This window comes from Pogoniulus pusillus, chromosome 18, assembly GCF_015220805.1.
Source record: "Pogoniulus pusillus isolate bPogPus1 chromosome 18, bPogPus1.pri, whole genome shotgun sequence".
Taxonomy (NCBI): domain Eukaryota; kingdom Metazoa; phylum Chordata; class Aves; order Piciformes; family Lybiidae; genus Pogoniulus; species Pogoniulus pusillus.
Genome location: NC_087281.1, coordinates 6,136,953 through 6,157,652, shown reverse-complemented (window position 1 = coordinate 6,157,652; position 20,700 = coordinate 6,136,953). Strand labels below are relative to the sequence as shown.

General features: G+C 45.0%; 1 protein-coding gene across 1 annotated transcript in view; it reads right to left on the bottom strand.

Annotated features, from left to right (window-relative positions):
• Positions 1-1,242: 1,242 nt before the first annotated feature.
• UST (uronyl 2-sulfotransferase) overlaps positions 1,243-20,700 on the bottom strand; it is a 178,722-nt gene continuing 159,264 nt past the window's right edge. The window contains exon 8 of the mRNA XM_064158284.1: positions 1,243-5,533. Coding sequence (XP_064014354.1) covers positions 5,250-5,533 — 284 coding nt within the window. The 3' untranslated portion in view covers positions 1,243-5,249. The remainder of the gene's footprint in view (positions 5,534-20,700) is intronic.

Below are 20,700 nucleotides of genomic sequence, written 5' to 3'. Positions count from 1 at the left end.
CCATTCCTCTTAACCCTGAACAGCACTGCCTCCACGTGTTCCTGATCAATCTTTACATTTCACAGTACAAATTCCCCTGCAGCATAGCAGAATTCTTTGCCATCAGCCTTTTTGTCCATCAGATCCAAAGAAGGAAACATAAGGATGGCAATGCTTGCATAAAGCACACTCCTAACCATGCCTGCCTAGCAGTAGTGTTACTAACTTACCCTGTCAGCCACAATCAGTTAAATACAAAGCCAGACTTGCATTCTTCCTTTACATACTTGGGAAAGGAAATCCACATGTTTATATTCAAAATCCACAATCAAATATACCACTGGTCAGATCTTACCATCTTACAGCACCCAAAAGGCCAAACACATATTTGCAGGTAACTTCCCCCCCTTTCCCCATCCTCTTTTGCTTGCAGAACAGCATTCCACCCCATCCCCAGGCTCTTGCAATAGGCCAGCATCAGACACTGGTGCTGGGACACGACCAGCATGGTGTGCCCAGGCTTCCACACAGCTGATCACATTGATGATCACTTCATGCTGCAGCTTGGCATGCAATGACATTTCTAGGCAAACCGAATAAAATGTATGACAGAAGTGAGTTCAGGTTTAACTTCTGCCTTCCCAGTCACTTCTAACGTTTTGCAAGGGATTTTTTCACCCCTCGATGGCTGTTTCTCACAGAGCTGTTTTCCAGCACCCTTCCCATTAAACCTATGGTCAGCAAAGCAGAGCTCAACTTTGCAGACACTCCCCTGGGACAGATACTTCAGAAGTGGTCCCCAACACCACTGGAGAAGCACTTCCAAGGCTCGATAACACCTTCCTTGTTTCCCCCACACAGTCTGTGTATGGAGGTCTACGCTCAGTTCCTTATGCTGGTCTTGCATCATGCAAGCAGGCTGATCAGCCAGCAGCTTTATATGTTTGCTGAACTCTCTGCAGTAAAGGCTGATTCCTTAAAAATAAAACAGAAGGAATGCTGTGGTATTGTGTTACAGTATTCCAGCTCTCAAAAATGTTGCTGTGTTGTTTTAGGCTGTGGTCTAACATCACAGATGTTCCTTTTCTTAAAATGGAGGAAAAGATCAGATCACCACTATCCTTAGCTGGGAATTACAGACCTTTAAGTTTTAAGAGGCTGTAGAGGTTTACTCTTTGGTAGACAATGTTTTCTCATTTGATAAGAGGACTCAAGTTGGAATGCAGTGTGGCTTCTTCTGTTAGTAAAAAAAAAAATTCTACCTTTATATTAAATATTTTTTATTACATCAAGTATTGAAAGAAGGAAGAATCCAATGGTTAGAATACACAGGTCTACTCTCCAGTGTTTAAATTTGTGGTGTCTTTATAGTACTATGTACCATTCTACATGATAACATTCAAACAATTCATCAAAGCTCCAACAATAAAGAAATGCAGAGAAATGGAAATGCTTGAAGTACACCACCAGTTCCACACACCTTCAGTTCTGCCAAGTCACCTTTCTACACAGAAGTACAGAACATTTCAGATACTTGAACTCAGGACTGTATCATCAGCACAATTTACATGGGAAGGAACAAAAACCTGCACCATTTCTCACTGTCACTTGACACGTAGGACAAAAAGTGATTTTTTTCCAGAATGCTGCATTTTGACAACAGTTGGTTCTCTATTGTGAAGGCCCTGAGGCTTCACTTACATCACAACATCACTCTGGACTATTGGAGCTCTTATGCCAGCCCATCAAATAACACATCTAGTCGAATTCAGTGGATAGGCCCTTTCTCTCTCAGATAAAACTTCTTTATACTTAGCAGCTACAAAGCACATGAGACAACATATATCAAAGTACTTACTGCACATCTCAGGTCAGTAAAATAATCCTGACTTCACTCGCACACTTCCAGCAGTTTGGGACCTAAAAACCACCTGCCTCAATCTCTCTGCTGAAGTATAACTTTCAGATGACAAACTGTGCTGTATCCAATCCTGTTCTGCCAGGTGCTGATCCAACAGCCTACCCACGGCTGCTGCACCCAGGCAAGAAAAGCAGTGCAAGCGAGTGGACTATGGTGCTAAGAAGAAATGGACAAGTTTTCTTTTTCAACTTCACTGGACTGAAAAATAGAGTCCTATGGCTTATTTATACTTCAAGAGATAGTAGTGAATAAGTTAAAGAATATTCCATCCCAAAAACATAGGTTGCTTTCATTTATAGCTAAGCTAGTGTGCACAATATGTTTTCTTATTTTCATACATGTTGAAGCACCCACCTGTTTCCCCCCACAAAGATTTACAAGCACATGCATGGCACTTCCTACAAAGCTGTCATGGGATAAAGGTTTAAAAAAAAAGATATTTCTTTTTATTTCTTTTTTTTTTTGGTTTAATAAGAAATATTCATCAGATCAAAATATAATCATTTAAATCAACTTCTTCCTGAGCAACTTAGAATTTGGAATGTGCTGAAAAGTTTCAATAAATAAATCAAAGATTAACCAGCTTAAAACGTACCTTTGAACAACTAAGTAAAACAGATCTCAAGGCAGACAAATAGGCTGTAGGACCAGGAACCTTTGATGCTTCCTGCCAGATAAATTTATGAAGTACCATTCAAAAAGGAGAGGCCAGGTCGTTTGGTATGAAAAACAAAACAACACTGAAACCTATAGCAAGTCAACGACTGAACAGGTTTTGTATTTAGGTTCTATGTAATGATAGCTGAAAATGCCATTAAACAAAGAGATGAACTTGCAGGAAGGAGGAATGAGTTACGTGACTGATTATTCTGTTACCGTGGTGGCAAGGATTGAAACAGAACTTCAGAAAGCTGAGAATATTAGATTTCTTTCCAAATATAACAACTCCACAGTGTGTAAACTATTAATTACTCTTTCAATGTAATTTCATAGAAACCACTTAAAATATACAACGCAGCAGATTCAGGTTTTAGCTAATATGTTAGTTGTTACCTGTGCCATTTTCAACCGACTTCAACGTGCGCTCCCCCACACAAGTGCATTGCTACCACCAGCCTGCAACGTTAATAATGACAACAGAATCTTCTACATAATATATTCTCTAAGTTAGGACCTTATCTTAACATGATTATGCTTCTTTATCTTCGTTCTCTGTGCGTAGGTACAGTAAAAACGGACTGGTGATGAAGATGGGCTATGTTTATTGGCTCTTAACAGGCTGATAGAAGAGGAAACCCTTGTAAAGCCCGTCTGAGCTTAGCCTGAGTCGATGTGCCTTGTCCATCACAAAATAACTTCTGCCTGTTGTTGCAAACTGAAACATGAACATGACCTTGCAGATAGCAGTGATGCTGGTGAGGCAGGCGTTGAACAGGAAGCAAAAACTGCCCAGAAGATGTTTGATAAAGGACGGGATTTAGACAGAGGTATATCGCCCCTGCAGTGTTACTGGGACTGATCCTGGCAAGGTGCTGCAGCTCCTACGTGAAGGGTGGTTGTAGCCAGGGGGAGGTTGCTCTCTTCTCTCAGGTGGCCAGCACCAGAACGAAAGGACACAGCCTCAAGCTACGCCAGGGGAAATTTAGGCTCGAGGTGAGGAGAAAGTTCTTCACTGAGAGAGTCATTGGACACTGGAATGGGCTGCCCAGGGAGGTGGTGAAGTCACCATCCCTGGAGCTGTTCAAGGCAGGATTGGACGTGGCACTTGGTGCCATGGTCTGGCCTTGAGCTCTGTGGTAAAGGGTTGGACTTGATGATCTATGAGGTCTCTTCCAACCTTGGTTATACTGTGATACTCCTCAGCCCAGCTTCTTTCCTATGCTCTAGGACCTGGTTGATTCTATGATTCTATGAATTAATTAAGATTATCCTCTACTAGTCCAACATCTGGCAAAAATGGAGCACGAGAGGTCAAGGCCTCACCAAGACCTCTAAATTGCCACTATTTTGCTATGAAGCCAGTGGGAAAGTAGCTCTGCCTGCAAGGCTGTCACTTCTGCCCAGCCCACTTACCACAGGGAAGCCCGAGGACATACACCTTAAACAACAGCATGTCACATATTGGAATGATTCCTTTTTACTCTCCCGGGCTCCACCCATCCCCTCTCTAGTGTTTGCTGCTAACACTTGTAGTGATTAACAAGGGCAACTTTGACAGTGACTCTCTTAACAACGTATCATTAAGTCAGCTTTGGTTCCACAGAGCATACCTCCTTTTCTTTATCATTCTGATGCATTGCAGTCAGAGAAATTGTGTGTGTCCACCTCGCTAATTTTAACTCTAGCCATGCTAAATGCAGCCATGCTCAGGTTCAGACGTGAGCAACAAAGTTCTGTGATCACAAAAATACCAGGAGTTCCAGATCACCATTTTTTAACTGAATAACTGTTTCTGTATCTCCTTCTATTTGTGACCACAGGAAGAGTAAACATCTACAAATACCCTTCCTGAACACAGAAAGGGTATGCTGCACCTTTTCCTTCAGAGTCCAACAGAAGTGTACCCAACTGCAGAAACAAAACTCTACTGTGTAAACTTCTCATATGCTGATGCCATTTACTGACCTAGTAACTTTTTCCACTCTATGAACTCCCCATGGCAGGGAGGTTGGAGTGGATGATCTCTAAGGTCCCTTCCAACCTAAGCCATTTTATCATTCTATAAACTAGAAGGGTTTATCAAACTCATATGATTCCTGCCACTTGCCTTATAACACTCATTTTCCAGAATAGCAGCCTTACTGCTCCTGCACAGGAGAGCCTTGACGAGCCTCTTATCCTCAGGCATGCAGAGAGGCAGCAAGGGCTCTGATGGTACTACAGGGACACGAGTGTGCTGTGGGCAGAAAGAGGTGTTCACATGGGTTGCTGCTCATAGCTCGTGTTGTTGGTAGTTAACACTGCAGCACTGTGCAATGAAGACTTGTTTCTGGAGAAGAGAGCAGCCTGTCAAATTTACTTTGCAAGACCACTTAATCTGTTCTTTAATGTTTTGCAGATTCTCAGACGACTATCGGGGTACTTCAAAAGTTATTTTGTGATAGACAATAGATACTTCTCTCGGACTATGCTCCAGCAAGGGTGCTATAGAGCCAACAACATACAACAAGCAAACCTGCAAAACCAGGTATCTCCTGATGGCCCCAGCATGTGGGAATGGTTTCTTCCATTTTGGTTCAATGCTGCTGCGCATTAACTCAGTTCCTTAAGGAATTACTCTTAATAATAATTAAAATCTTAAGAAAGCTGGAGGGGGTCACCAGAAGAGAAGGGATAGCTCTTCCCTCCATCACCTTTTATAGATATCCTCTAGCCACTTTTCATCATCTTCTTCCTCATCATCTATTGGCTCCTCTGTTTCCAGGGGAGAAGGGATGAAGAACTCAGGCCTGGGACGTGGTTTCCTGATATGAGACTTCAGTCCAAATTTGCGCTTTAGCAGGTGGAACTGTTCTTTGACGTAGTAATAAAACTCATACTCGTATCTCATGCGTTGGTAGAGGAGCTGTATTGCTTCTGGAGAAGGGATGGTCTTCTTCACTGTCACAGTCAGATTGCCAAGTTTCCTATGTTCTGGAACAAAAACAAAGCAAGCAACAGGGTGGGTGTTGATTAACAAGACCAAACCTAAACTGCTTGTTAAGAAAAGATTAAGGCACAGCCGTAGTGCATTACTGATACAAGTGAGGTTAGCCTCTCCTTAAGAATGGGCTTGTTTTGAACAAGAGATGAGAAACACAGATGTCTGACATCAGACTTGTGTGTTCAGATATGCCATGTGCCTCTGTGGCGTTTAGCATCGCACGTAGTCACTGATGACCTCAACTGGCAATGGCTATCTGAAGATGCAGATCATTTCATGCCAGTTATGAGTATGAACAATATGTAAAGAGGGTTTGGGAATGTTGGTACCTGCGAAGCAAATGCGCAGCACACAGCTGAGATTGACTCATCAGTTATTTCCTATATTGCATATGACGTAGTGTCTCGGTTGTGCTTTCACAGTATCACAGTATCATCAGGGTTGGAAGAGACCTCACAGATCATCAAGTCCAACCCTTTACCACAGAGCTCAAGGCTAGACCATGCTGGCCACCTGAGAGAAGAGAGCAACCTCCTCCTGGCCACAGCCACCCCTCAGGTAGTTGTAGACAGCAATAAGGTCACCCCTGAGCCTCCTCTTCTCCAGGCTAACCAATCCCAGCTCCCTCAGCCTCTCCTCGTAGGGCTGTGCTCAAGGCCTCTCCCCAGCCTCGTCGCCCTTCTCTGGACACGCTCAAGCATCTCGATGTCCCTTCTAAACTGGGGGGCCCAGAACTGAACACAATACTCAAGGTGTGGTCTAACCAGTGCAGAGTACAGGGGCAGAATGACCTCCCTGCTCCTGCTGACCACACCATTCCTGATTACTCTTCAAATCTAAGCAGCTGCTTTTCAGGTTGAACCCATCTCAGGCTAGCACTAAAGCACTGCTGGCACCACCACATGACACTGCAAGACCAAATGAGCCTGCTGACTTTTTTGTTCTGTTATTCCAGTCAATAAAGTTAAGATTCCTATTCCCATTGTGTTCTGGGACTGGATAATTTCAGTACACTTTTTGCTTTGGTAAACTGAAATAAAACAGCTTCACTGTTGATAAAGAATTAGAGTTACTAACAAAAGTACTGAATTGCCTCTTTACCTCCTCTCTCTATAGATTATTTGACCACTGGAGAGCAATGTATTTTGAGTGAGTCATGAGGCAAAACCTCAAGGCAGTAACTTTGCTGTTTACTACCAAATGGCAACAGGCTGCTAGAGTATCCCAGGTATTTCCTTCTTCCCCAAGTCAGAAAGGTAACTGAAAGTCAACTCTGAAGACGAGAACAAATAAAAGTAAGTACTGACCTGTAGTATCACTGTATCCCCCCTAACAACTGCAGCTTTCATTAGAAGAGGAGGTGAATGTATTCTGATGAAGTACTGGCCTCTCCAATCAGGTTTGCTGAAAGCTCAGTACTACAGTCCAGTAAGCCACTAAGAAAATGTGATGCCCATGAAAATGATCCTAACAGCCTTGGAATACACCTAGGTCCAGACACAGCAAGATGAACAGGCTTGCATGGAAGCAAGGTGATGCCACTTAGACATTACTGAAACCACTTTTTCATGGCAAGGACAGCAGAGCACAGAAGTTACAAAAGCTGTGTCTCTGGAGGTTTTCAAGAGCAGATTGATTACCTCTTGAGTTCGGTCATTTGATTAGGAAATGGACATCTTAAGGCCATTTCCATGACTCTGAAACCAACAGATGAATTTTGACCTTGTCAATCCTTACTTCATTTCCTTCTGCTTTGCTACAATAGCAAGGTCTGTATGAGAACTGTTTCCTTCCCCCCCACCCCGGGATAATGTCTTGGCTTCTGCTGCTTATAATTTCCTTAACATTTATATCCTCTATTTGTGCTGCCTCAAATGCCAGTCAGCAATTCCCATGTTCTATGTGAGTGCACAGATAAACTGTTACAGTGAAGAAGAGATGGATTTAGAGAAAACAAATTCTCATTTCAAGAGAAGTTCTCCAAGGTGGATGAAGTCAGAAAGGTTGGGCCATGAAGCACAGCAAATGAAAGACTTAAAAAGAGGAAGCAGACAAGAAAGAAGACTTGAAGCTGCCAATTAGGTCCCAGCAGCAGTGACCACCTCACTTCCAGAAGGTGAATCAAAACAATTTTACCACAAGCAGAGTTTTGCTCACATGAGCAGTCTAAACTGAGGTTTTCTGAAGCACTTGCCTGCAGAGCTCAGACACCTGCTTTAGCAGCTTGAGGAACAGTTCTTCATGAGCACATATAAGACTAAGGAATGGACTGATAGTTTCTAGTAGGAAAAGTGAGTTCTTGGCATTCCACAAGCAATACCATAGGATCACATAATGTTAGGGGTTTGAAGAGACCTTTGGAGATCATTGAATCCAACCTCCCTGCCAAAGCAGGATCACCTATGGCAGGCTGCACAAGAACGCATCCAGGTGGGTTTTGAAAGTCTCCAGAGAAGAAGACTCCACAACCTCTCTGGACAGCCTGTTCCAGTGCTCTGTCACTTCCACTGTAAAGAAGTTTCTCCATGTGTTGATGTGCAACCTTCTGTGTTCTAGCTTGTACCTATCATGCCTTGTCCTGTCACTTGGCACCACCAAAAAGAGACTGGCACCTTCATCTTGACGCCCACCCCTTAAGTATTTATAGATAAGATCCCCTCTCAACCTTCTTAAGACTAAACAGTCCTAGATCTCTCAATCTTTCTTCACAGATCATCCTTATAGCTCTTCACTGGATTCTCTGCAATCATCCTTATAGCTCTTCACTGGATTCTCTCCAATAGATCCCTGTCTCTCTTGAATTGGGATCCCCAAACTGGACACGGTATTCCAAGCGTGGTCTCACCAGGGCAGAGCAGAGGAGGAGAAGAACCTCCCTAGACTTGCTGCACACACTTTTCTTGCTGCACCCCAGGATGCCATTTGGCCTCTTGGCCACAAGGGCACATTGCTGTCCCATGGATAACTCGCTGTCCACCAGGGTTCCAAGGTCTTCATGGAGCTGCTTTCCATTAGGATGGTCCTTAGTCTGTGCTGGTGCCTGGTGTTGTTCCTCTCCAGATGCAGGACTCTGCACTTGTCCTTATTTAGCTTCATGATGTTTGCCTTCACCCATCTCTCTTTCATGCAAGGGAAATAATTTTAAGCAAAAGCAAATCTCTCTATTTTAAGAGGTAATAAAAAGATGAGTAATCCAGATAGAAAACAGCACAGCAGCAATGACCTTTAGACAAAAGGTTGGCATTATGCAAGATTCTATATCTTGAAAAGTGCAACGGAAAGGTAGAGCAGAGCTATGTGAACAGACACATCTTTCTTTGCATTTTGAATGATTAATGTTCACATAGCTCAGAGCATCCACACCTATAGACACAGTTTAGTTTTCAGACAATGGACAGACATCTTCTGCTTCAGAGTAAAGGAACTAAAGAAAAACAACTGAGAACCGTTCAATTTAATAATACCCTAGGAAACAGCAACTGCTGCTGCACTGGACACTCATTCACTTGACTTCATCTGGTGAAGAATAAAAAAAGTTGTATCTGAAAGAGGTGTTCTCCATCTCAGTTTTGCTTACCAACTGCAGCAAGGCAGTTTGAAATGTAGGAACAATAGGATAGTTAAGGAGGAAATGGGTTGAATACTTTACCCCATGTCATGCCATTCTAAATCACAAGTTAATTAAAACATTCATTCTATTTGCACTTCTACTTTTAATCCTTTCTCTAAATGAATAATGGTTGGGTTGTTGGGTTTTTTTAAGTTGGTAAGAATTAAAGCATGCTGCTCTGTAATTAAATGGAGCTTTTACACCAAACGTTGTAGTTCTTCACACTGAAACCTTTCTTTGTGTGTATATCTAAGTAATCAAACAACGTAGTACACAGAGCTCTTTAATTACAGCCATGTGTGGTGATACACACTCTGTGCTTACTGACTGTTCACAGTTTATAACCTCCTAAGTTTTATTTAGATAGGAGTAAAAGAACTCAAACATATAAACCCCAAATTGTAACTAAAGAAGCCATCTTTAATGTGCTGTCTAGTTGAGAAAAAGCAGAGAGGACAGCTCACTAAACACCTGCACTTTAAGTAGATCTCAGCATAGAAAGCACTACCTGTGGCTAGTGAATGGTGTGAGGTATCTTTGGTGAAAATATTTGGGTTTCCCAGGAGCTTATACTCTTCTGCACCATCCTTACCCATAGACTGCAGTGTCTCACCTTCTAACATGCTCAATCAGTTGTTCAAGTTAATTGATTGTTATTAGTTGAACACACCCCAGGAGGGATACTGTACTGGGTCTGTCCTTGGGTGAGAAGGGAACCACTGCCTTGTGATTATTGAGCATTTACAGCATGACTATGGTTGGAAAAGACCTTTAAGGTCACCGAGGCCAACCATTACCTAACTGTACCACAGCTACTTCTACACTGTACCACTGAGGCATATCTAGACTGCTTTTATATACATCCAGGGTTGGAGATTCAACCTCTTCCTCAGGCAGCCTGTTCCAGTTTTTGATAATCCTTTCAGTATAGCAGCTTTTCCTAATGTCTAACCTAAGTGTCCCCTGGTGTTTCTTGATGCTATTTCCTCTTGTCCTATTCAGTTGTGACTTCAAGGCATTCCTCTTTCTCGTGCTGTGCTGGCAGTCTTGCCAGCTCTACAGTCTGGTTTTCTTTACAAACTTAGCAGCAAATATACACTGCTAAATATTGCATTTATTAAGCTTAAGCCTTTATACTGCTTGCCAACTAATTTTTTATTTCACATTGGTTATTTCTGTCACAGAAAACTCCATTTACCTCGCTGGAAAAAGCTCTTGGCTTATATGGTCCCTCCAGGACTCTAAGCAGGAAAAGCCACTTCTTACAGCTGCAGCTCCCTTCGGTGGCTGCTCCTCCCAGCAAGGAGAGGCACTTGTGCTCAGCCCAGGAGCACTGCCAATGATGACAAGGTGAAAAGCACTAAACTGTTTTCTTCTGGGGTCAGTGTGGGGCAGAACCAGCCAAGAAGGAACACACTGGTCATGTGGCAGGCCCATTGGCACCCCATCTGCCAAAGCAGCCAGAGGCTGCATGCCACCCACGTGGCAGGCAGCGCAAAAGCAACAAAACACACTCTGACCTTGCAGTAGTCCTGGTACAGAGGATTCCTGGATGAGTGTGATCCCTTGCTCTATGCACACAGCTACCTCTATAGATGTATCAACACATCCATCCAAACAGCCAGATGCTGAAAGGCTACAGGAGCAGATGCGGGGTTTCTGGCTTCTGTTGGTTCACCTAGCAGTACACCCACTAGTAACTGCAGCGCCTAAATAGCTCTGAGCTGCTGGTTGTCAGATTGCAGGAGTTGAAGCTGTGCCTGGATGCAAGGACCAAAGGAACTCTGCTCTTTTATTTTTGCACTTGAATTTTATGTAGGCTAGCTTCTAATCTTAAATACTCTTAAAAGGCTATTTAATACAAATGTGAATGAAATGACAGAACTGCCTCTTGAAGTCACCTTAATCACCTTTCCTCATCATAGGAGAAAATGGAAAATTGAGGTAGATCTGGCTTACAGCCAAAGTAACAATCTGCATATGCTACATAAACCCAGCTGTTCCACCAAAGGACCTCTATTTTATGACCTTTGAGGCAGCTTACCAGATGGAGGGCAACAAACTACACCATTTACTTTTTAGGGTTATTTTTTTAAACTGTGTTTGCTTTGGCATTCCTTTAAATTACTACAAAGAATGCACTACAGAGTAACCCGACCTCCCAGTGCTGCCTGCTCAGGCCTTGGATGAAATCTACATTTGTACACAGATGCAGCTCTTTTGGGTAACCAGGTGATGAATATTTACTGTTACTTTCCTGACTCTCACTTTATTTATTTCCCTATCTATCTATTTTGCTACCTATCTATTTGTTTGTTTTTAACCTAAGGAAGCAGCATTGCCCCTCAATTCAAGAAAGATGTTGAGGTGCTGGAACATGTCCAGAGAAGGGCAACAAAGCTGGTGAGGGGCCTGGAGCACAAATCCCATGAGGAGAGGTTGAGGGAGCTGGGCCTGTTTAGCCTGGAGAAGGGGAGGCTCAGGGGTGATCTTATTACTGTCTACAACTACCTGAAGGGGCATTGTAGCCAGGTGGGGGGTGGCCTCTTCTCCCAGGCAACCAGCAATAGAACAAGGGGACACGGTCTCAAGTTGTGCCAGGGTAGGTATAGGCTGGATATTAGGAAGAAGTTCTTCACAGAGAGAGTGATTTCCCATTGGAATGGGCTGCCCAGGGAGGTGGTGGAGGCACTGTCCCTGGGGGTCTTCAAGAAAAGACTGGATGAGGCACTTAGTGCCATGGTCTAGTTGACTGGCTAGGGCTGGGTGATAGGTTGGACTGGATGATCTTGGAGGTCTCTTCCAACCTGGTTGATTCTATGATTCTATGATTGCTTTCTGTAGCAATCCAAGCCACAAGGAAAAGTATTTTTTATACTTTCTGGCTAAAAAAAACCCATCTTGGATTGCCATATTTAGACAAACAGATCCTAAAGGCATTATCCACCTCAGAATAGAATTTATAAGTGATGCTCCCTCCAGTGTCCTGCCACTTTGGTGGGTGTGAGGCAGAGGCTTGCTGCCCAGTGCTGCTGCTGGATGAAGCTGCAGGGAACTCAGTGTCTTCGCAGATCTAGCAGGGAGAGCTGGGCCGGGCTGCAGGCAGTGCAGTGTGAGTGTAGGCTTGCCGGCCTAATGCTCGTGGTGAAAAAACCCCAGGCTGAGCTCTGCTGCCCTAAGGCTGTGTGAACATGATGGCTGTCACAGATACAGCAAATTTCCTGGCACTGCATGGGGAGGCCCCAAGCTTCAGCTGTAAGCAGCTGAGCTGCAGCACACACCTACCACTCCAGGGTTTTAAATGGAAATAAACGTATGTCACTCTGGTTCAACATGATGGACAAGTCAGCAAGGGGCTCTGCTTGGTATTCCACTCAAATCACAGAATGTGAGGGGCTGGAAGGTAGCCTGAAAGATCATCTAGTCCAACCCCTCTGCCAGAGCAGGATCACCTATACCAGATCATAGAGGAAGGTGTGCAGGCTTGCTGCAGTGCCAAAAGAGTGCTCTGATGCCTGTGCTAGGAATTATATCCCCCAGAATATTTAGCCACAGCTTGGAAGATTTTCTGGCACAGCTGATCTGCCTTAAAAACTCAACATTTTTAGCTAGACTCTTGAAGGATCTCTGGGAACAGATGGTTTTGGGAGAGCAGATGTGATGCTGATGTGCTTGGCTCACACACTATCTTGCCAACAGCCATAGGGCTGATACTGCTAAGGAGCACACTAGTCCCAGAGCAGCTCCCAGGTGGGATGAGCGAAGGGGCACAGTAGCTGTACTGTGCAAGTGAGAGTCTCAAGTAGACTCATGCTTGCTAAAGTGAAGCAGGAACGGTGGAGAAAACCTAAGAGGGTCACTGACCAGGCAGCAGTGTACTAAGCCCCAAAGCTGATGAAAAAGTAAGTGGTAAATTGTCTTACACTATCCCCTAGTTTGGTCTGTCTACAATACTGTAAGCCCCAATTATTCTAGTTTCTGAGCTAGTTTGCTCTCAGTTATTCACATCAATGAAATAAGGTGTCAGGTTTTAACAACAGACAGATAGGTATCAGATACTCATGTGCATACTGAGGACAGGTACACTTGGCTCACTAGCAGTGCTTGCTCTGATTTAGCAGTTCTGCCCTGAATTACTGTGCTGCTTTGATAAGGTGGAACAACTCCCACCTCCAGGGGACTAATCCATTGGCACACAGCAGAGCCCTGTATCCTGAAGGTCAGATACCTCTGACAGAATAGCTCCTCATGGGAACAGCCAGAACTCCAGAGACCTACAATCCTAGGGAAATCAGATGTCCTGTTTGTCAAACAGGGATCTCGAAACCGAATGCAGCAGAGTGTGATTAGCATGGACACTGCAAAATAAATGGCTGCCAATGACAGAGGTTGAACTAGGCGAGGCAGTTGCAGCAATGCTCTTTCTTGTTTCTTACCACTACAATAAGGAAACCAGAGGGGAGAATAATGTCACTATTCACCTAATATAATCAATCATTAACACAGACAAAATCCAGCAAACTCGGAGAATGATAACCTGCCAGAGAGAAGCAGAAGGATGCCCCAACGGAGATTAGCCAGGAAGAGCTCACAGAGGTAATCTGACAGACACATAACAAATTAGTGCTCAAGGATGTGAATATCAAGGAGGCATGGAAGAAATGTCGGGGGCAGGGGGAGAAGGGAAAGGAAGAAAGGATAGTGTGAGTAATAAATGTAAGAAGTAACTTGGGCAAGGAAGGCTAAAAATAACAACAACCACTCCCATCTTCCTACAGTAAGCAAGTAATGTATTTGGAACACGTTGCTTAGGTCAACACTGCAGTGGGCTGCCTGTCAGCTGCACAACGTGACAGTGATCTGTACTGAGCAGTGCTCCAAAATGCCACTTCAGCTTTTGAAGGCATTCAGTCCCTATTAACAAACACGTGCCTTACAACATGCCATGCACTGCAAATGTATGGTTTTCTCCATACTTTGTAAACAGCTACCTCCCTCTGAGGCCTCTGCTCCAGGCAGTAAAGTGTTTATTACGAAATCTCCAACTCTCTTGGAAACTTCACAGTGTTATGCCTTTGCTTCTACTGCTTCTGAGCTGTGGATCCAACAACACAGATTTCCAGCTGGCCGGAACACCTCAGCCCCCTCTCCTGTGCCACACACTGCTGATGCTGCCCCAGACTGCAAACGTGCTGCATCTCACACATGATCAGGTAACAAACTTCAACAAGATCTTCTGAGAGCCTCCTTTATATGGTGCACTTTAATGTTGCATTCCCAGCTAAGTTCACACATAAAGGGGAAAAAAAAAAGAAGCTGAAATTAAACCACATTGGTAGAGCAAAATGGTAGATTCCTACAAGAATGTGGTCAGGTACTTTTATTGCTGTTAAGCAACTTCTAAGTTGAGCTAGACAGAGCTGGAGGTGCCAAACCCAAAAGCATCTGCAGAGGAAATGCCAGGATTCTCCAGTATGAGTTGCCAAAAGAATTGCTATGGTGGCAATTCATATGCAGTTTCTGATGTAGCTTTTATAGCTGTACAACTATTGCTGAAGGGCTCCAGACAAACCTGGATCTGACAAAACCACAATTTAAAATTAGGTTCTCACAGATTGCTTGTGAACAGTGTTGCATGAGAGGTTATGCAGATGCAAACCATCATCTTTGTTTTGCGGAGAGAGAAAGTTGCAATGATTTGAGACAAAGTTCAGCAGTACTCGGGAGCAGGAAAAGCCTCACCACAGGTATGCTGTGCACAGAATCTGCAGAGATAGAGCCTGGGACTTGAGAACGTCGAGCAAGCATCTTGCTTTTGTACTTTGAGTCACTCTAGGCTGTGATTTCTGTCCACAAAAAAGAAGCAGTGGAAAAGACATGCTGTGCAAGTTTAAGATGTCTAAGAGGGATGGAGTGAGGTAGAGGTGTCTTTATTTCCATATATAGTATTGATGACTGCAGCACTGGCATACAGCATCCAGTTTTGTAACCACATCCTAAATCAGGGAGGGTATGAAAACAGCCTCAGAATGAATACTGGGGTTGGAATGGGCACTTTAGAAAAAGATGATAAACTCACTTTAGTCAGCTTACCAAAAAACAAAGAAGAATCAGAGGTGACTTGTTTACAGCATCTGCAAGTTTTCATGGTGAGAAAACTAAGGAGAGTGAAGCACTGGGAGCAGAAAGCAGAGAAATGGGGACAGGAAGCAAGGCACAGCTTTCTATAGTGCTGAAGGTGACTAAGCAATAGAAGAAAAGAAAAAAGTGTTGATTTTCTCTCACTTGAAATTTTCACAACAGTACTGACTTCAGTTAGTGATTGCTGTGCAGAAGAAAGAGAAAATGTGTGGCCTTGTGGCACACAAGAAGCCAAGCTGAACCACTCAAAGGTCCAGTCAAGCCTTTCATAGATCAATGTGCCAAATGTCTCACATGTGTCTGCTTCCAAGTTGGCAGTGCCACCTGTGAAAGGTGTTTTGTCAGTCTCTCTGAGATACCTCAGTGTGAATGCCATTTTGGAAGAAGTATGAACACCTGGTTTGGTATCTTTTCCACTCACTGCCTGGTCACCACCCTGCAGTGTCAGGTCTTGCAGGAGAAGTGGCCACAAGCCAAGCTCATGAGGTACAAGTGCAAGGTCCTGCATCTGTGTCGGGGCAATCCCAAGCACAAATAGAGGCTGAGCAGTGACTGGCTGGAGAGTAGCCCTGAGGAGAGGAACTTGGGAGTGCTGGTGAATAAGAAGCTCAACAGGAGCTAGCAGTGTGCACTTGCAGCCCAGAAAGCCAACCAGAGCCTGGGCTGCCTCAGGAGAAGTGTGGCCAGAAGGGTGAGGGAGGTGATTCTCCCCCTCTGCTCTACTCTGGTTGAGACCCCACCTGGAGTACTGCATCCAGTTCTGGAGCCACCATTACAAGAGGGATGTGGAGATGCTGCAGCATGTCCAGAGAAGGGCCACGAGGATGCTCAGAGGGCTGGAGCAGCTCTGCTGTGAGCACAGACTGAAAGAGTTGGGACTGTTGAGTCTGGAGCAGAGGAGGCTCCTAGGTGACCTTCTTGTGGCCTTCCAGTATCTGAAGGGGCCTACAAAAAAGCTGGGCAGGGACTTTTTAGGGTCTCGGGGAGTGACAGGACTAGGGGGAATGGAGCAAAGCTGGAGGTGGGGGGATTCAGCATGGAGGTGAGGACAAAGTTGTTCAGTATGAGAGTGGTGAGAGCCTGGACTGGGTTGCCCAGGGAGGTGGTTGAGGCCCCATGGCTGGAGGTGTTTAAGGCCAGGCTGATCTAGGGTAGGGTGTCCCTGGGCATGGCAGGGGGCTTGGAACTAGGTGATCCTTGTGGTCCCTTCCAACCCTGCCTGATTCTAGGATTCCATTTTTTACAAAGCAGTCTGAGAACATGGTCTTGAAAAAAAACACATTAATTTTAAGTGCTGCCCTTTCCTGTTCCCTGGAGCATAGATGTGACTGCCATTTCTTTGTGTAAGAATCATAGACTCAACCAGGTTGGAAGAGACCTCCAAGATCATCCACTCCAACCTAGCACCCAGCCCTAGCCAGTCAACTAGACCATGGCACTAAGTGCCTCATTCAGGCTTTTCTTGAACACCTCCAGGTAACTACTGAGCTGAGAAACCAAAGTAAAAACAATAAAATACAATCAAATGTAGGCTATGCAGGACTGAAAAATGCAGATTACTGCATGGCAGCTGCTATTCAAGTGGAGGAAAGAAAAGCAGCTCTCAGCTATGTGCTGAGTGAGAAAGCTGCCAGCCCTGACTGTGCCCGGCAGAGAGAACCGAAAGCCCTGCAGTGGCTTCATTTCTGGTTACTGACAGTTACAGGCGGCCAAGAGAAAATTCTCCCTTTTGCCCTTGGGGTCTTTTGTGTATAATGAGCAAGTGAAGGCAGCCAAGGGCTGAGGCACTGGTGGAGAAGGAAGAATGCTACCAGGGCAGAAACAACACACTGTTCCTTTCAAGTTCACCCCCTCCTGGCTCACAGCCCAACTGCCTTGGCCAGCCGCCAGGGTATTGGGACAAAGGCCTCCTCCTCTGTCCAAACCCAGGGAAAAGGGTCCGTTGTTTAACACAGGCAGACTTGTTTCAGCAGGAGAAAAAAAAAAAGAGAATAAGAAGAGGAATTATATTAACTGGAAGTCCTGGGAGTGGAGTGTGTCTAATGCAGTCCTTAGTCCTTGCTTTTCCTGGAGAGTGACCATCTGGACTCTCTGCCGCCCAGGCTAGAAGGCAAAGTCCAATGTCTCTACAGGGCTAAGGGCTGGGCAGGCCTGCCAGGGTCTTTACATCTCCCCAGAAACAAGAATGCATCTTTCCACCTTCCAGGAAGCCCCAGGCAACCCACTGCTCCCCTCCGTTCCTCACGTGAAGGGTTGAGTGTCCCCACTCATAAAAGAGACAGACCTAGGAAACACTGAAGGATCTGACAGGCAGATAAGCCAAATATTTAGCTCTCAGGACTTCACAGTGACCAGGGCTCTGGCTGCATCTCCACAAAGTCATTACACTCAAGTTAAGGGCCCTCTGTTGTCTCTGCAGTAACAGAAAGGGCAGCCCTGGTCTGCCAGGGAACGTGGGACACCTGAGCTTCACTGCAAAGTGAGAGGTTGTGATGCTCCCTGACATCTCTGAGGCACAGAAGTTACAGAGAGAAGCAGTGGCTCTTCATGCTGGCCTCAGCACTTCGGCAGCACAGCCAGAGGTGAGCAGCAACGACTCAAAGAAAGCAGATCCCTAGGCTTGGTGGGACCTGTTTGATTCTGAGCATCAAAGCAATTCAGTGAGGTGAGATGCCTCAGAAGCTGAGTCACAGGATGTAGTGTCTCAGTAAGCTGTGGCAGACCTCCCCTAGCAATTCTTTGTGTCTGAAGAGTTTTGGGAAACGAGCCCCAGGTCAAAGAGCAGTGCAATTTTAGCAGCCTGGATGCACATAAATGAACAGAAGGCATTTTTAGGTGATTAGATGCTGCTCTAACACCATCAAGATGTACACATACGTGTACTTGCTGTGTATTCCAGACAACAGATCTCCCCCCTGAAGGTGGGAAAGGGCATTTCTGACACACACTTAATACACTAAGATCTTTGCAGATGAAGCCCCCACCTTATGCACTCCATGCATCTGCAACAGACAGTAGCAAAACCAGCATCCCCTGCAGTCCCTTCCGCCTTCAGCGAGCTATGTGATCAGCTCCAGCACACCCTGTACATCAGTACCAAGAGCAATCAGCGTGAGGGAAGAGAGGTTGCTCAGTGATCCTTTTTAATTCACCTTACATTTATCATTGCTGACAGGAAAAAAGATACATAGGCCTCTCAATAGCCTTAATTCTATTGCAGGTTAAAGGAATTAGCTGACTGCTGTAAAAACATCCATGAATCGGATCAGGAGATTTACAGGGTAAGGAAAGTCACTATGCTTGCACTTAGCCCTGCAAAATGTCTTACATCTACACCATGTCCATTGATAGTTTAATTTCAGTGCTACAGAGTCTGGGCAGCATCACAGCCCTACGAGGAGAGGCTGAGGGAGCTGGGATTGGTTAGCCTGGAGAAGAGGAGGCTCAGGGGTGACCTTATTGCTGTCTACAACTACCTGAGGGGAGGTTGTAGCCAGGGGGAGGTTGCTCTCTTCTCTCAGGTGGCCAGCACCAGAACAAGAGGACACAGCCTCAGGCTATGCCAGGGGAAATTTAGACTTGAGGTGAGGAGAAAGTTCTTCACTTGAGAGAGTCATTGGACACTGGAATGGGCTGCCCGGGGAGGTGGTGGAGTCGCCGTCCCTGAGGCTGTTCAAGGCAGGATTGGATGTGGCACTTGGTGCCATGGTCTGGCCTTGAGCTCTGTGGTAAAGGGTTGGACTTGATGATCTGTGAGGTCTCTTCCAACCTTGGTGATACTGTGATACAGTTTCCAAGATGAGTGCACTGTTATGACTCAATGACAATACGAGCCCTGGCATAATGTCTACCATGCTTCAAGGTTATGCCACACCAACCTTTCCCTTCTGCTTGAGATAAAATGAGCTGCTGCCTTTCTCCATTTCAGTCCTTATGGGCACGAGTAAACATTAACACCTCAGAATGAGCATACAGTGGGACAGGAATTGCAAAGGTCATGGTAGCAATTAGGAAGAGCTCTTCAAGAAATAAAATCAATTTTAGGATGAAGTGAGGCTATCAAAAACCCCACTAAACCTGCACTAAACCAGGCTTTTGCTGAAGAACATTACAGTTTTCTGTACTGCTATCTTCAGGAGTGGCCAAAAAAAAGGGCCTCCAACATGACAAGACATAAGTGCATCAAATTCAGCTTGCAACTTCATCTGTCTGCTTGCCACAGTGGTTGACAGCATTTCTGGCACACTCCCAGAGCATTTAATTTTGTTAAGTACATTGACTGAAGAAATGAAAATCCCTCAAGTAAGCAAAGGTAGTCTTCATAAATATAACTACCTTCCCTTTTTTTTCTTTTTTCATTTGGTCTGAGTAACAGCAGGAAATGAAAACCACAATGCTGAAGGCAGTGAAGGGACTGCTTATGTAGCAAGGGAAAAATTAAACTGAGTTTCAGCACTTTCAAGTGGATGACATCTGTTTATCAGAATATTTTTGTTGTATCTCTTTTGGCTTTGACTATCCAGTCTGTCTAAGACTTAGAAACAGGGATAGAGAATCACAGAATGGTTTAGGTTGGATGGGACCTCAAGGATCACCCAGTTCTAACCCCCTGCCATAGGTAGGGACACCTCCCACTAAAACAGGTCACTCAAGGCCCCATCCAACCTGGCCCTGAACACTTCCAGGGTAGGAACATCCATAACCTCCCTGGGCAACCTGTGCCAGTGTTTCACCACCCTTACTGTAAAGAACTTCTTCTAACATCTAGTTTGAATCTCCCCTCCCCCAGTTTAAACCCATTAACCCTCATCCTGTCATTACAAGGCCTTGTCAATAGTCTCTCCCCAGCCTTCCTGTAGGTCCCCTTCAGATATTGGAAGGCCACTTCCATATGATGCTAGATTTGTCCTTTGATTGAAGTGCTAATCTGTGTAAGCTCTGCCACTACTCTGAATCAAAATACTGATCTGACATTGCCAATTGCTAAGAAAATACACCAATGTATCATAGAATCACAGAATCAACCAGGTTGGAAGAGACCTCCAAGATCATCCAGTCCAACCTAGCACCCAGCCCTAGCCAATCAACCAGACCATGGCACTAAGTGCCTCAATCCAGGCTTTGCTTGAACACCTCCAGGGATGGAGACTCCACCACCTCCCTGGGCAGCCCATTCCAATGCCAATCACTCTCTCTGTCAAGAATTTCCTCCTAACTTCCAGCCTAGACCTCCCCTGGCACAGCTTGAGACTGTGTCCCCTTGTTCTGTTGCTGGTTGCCTGTGAGAAGAGCCCAACTCCACCTGGCTACAGCCTCCCTTCAGGTAGTTGTAGACAGCAATGAGGTCTGTCTTGAGCTTTCTCTTCTCTAGGCTGTTTCTGATCCAGGCCAGGATGCCACTGGCTC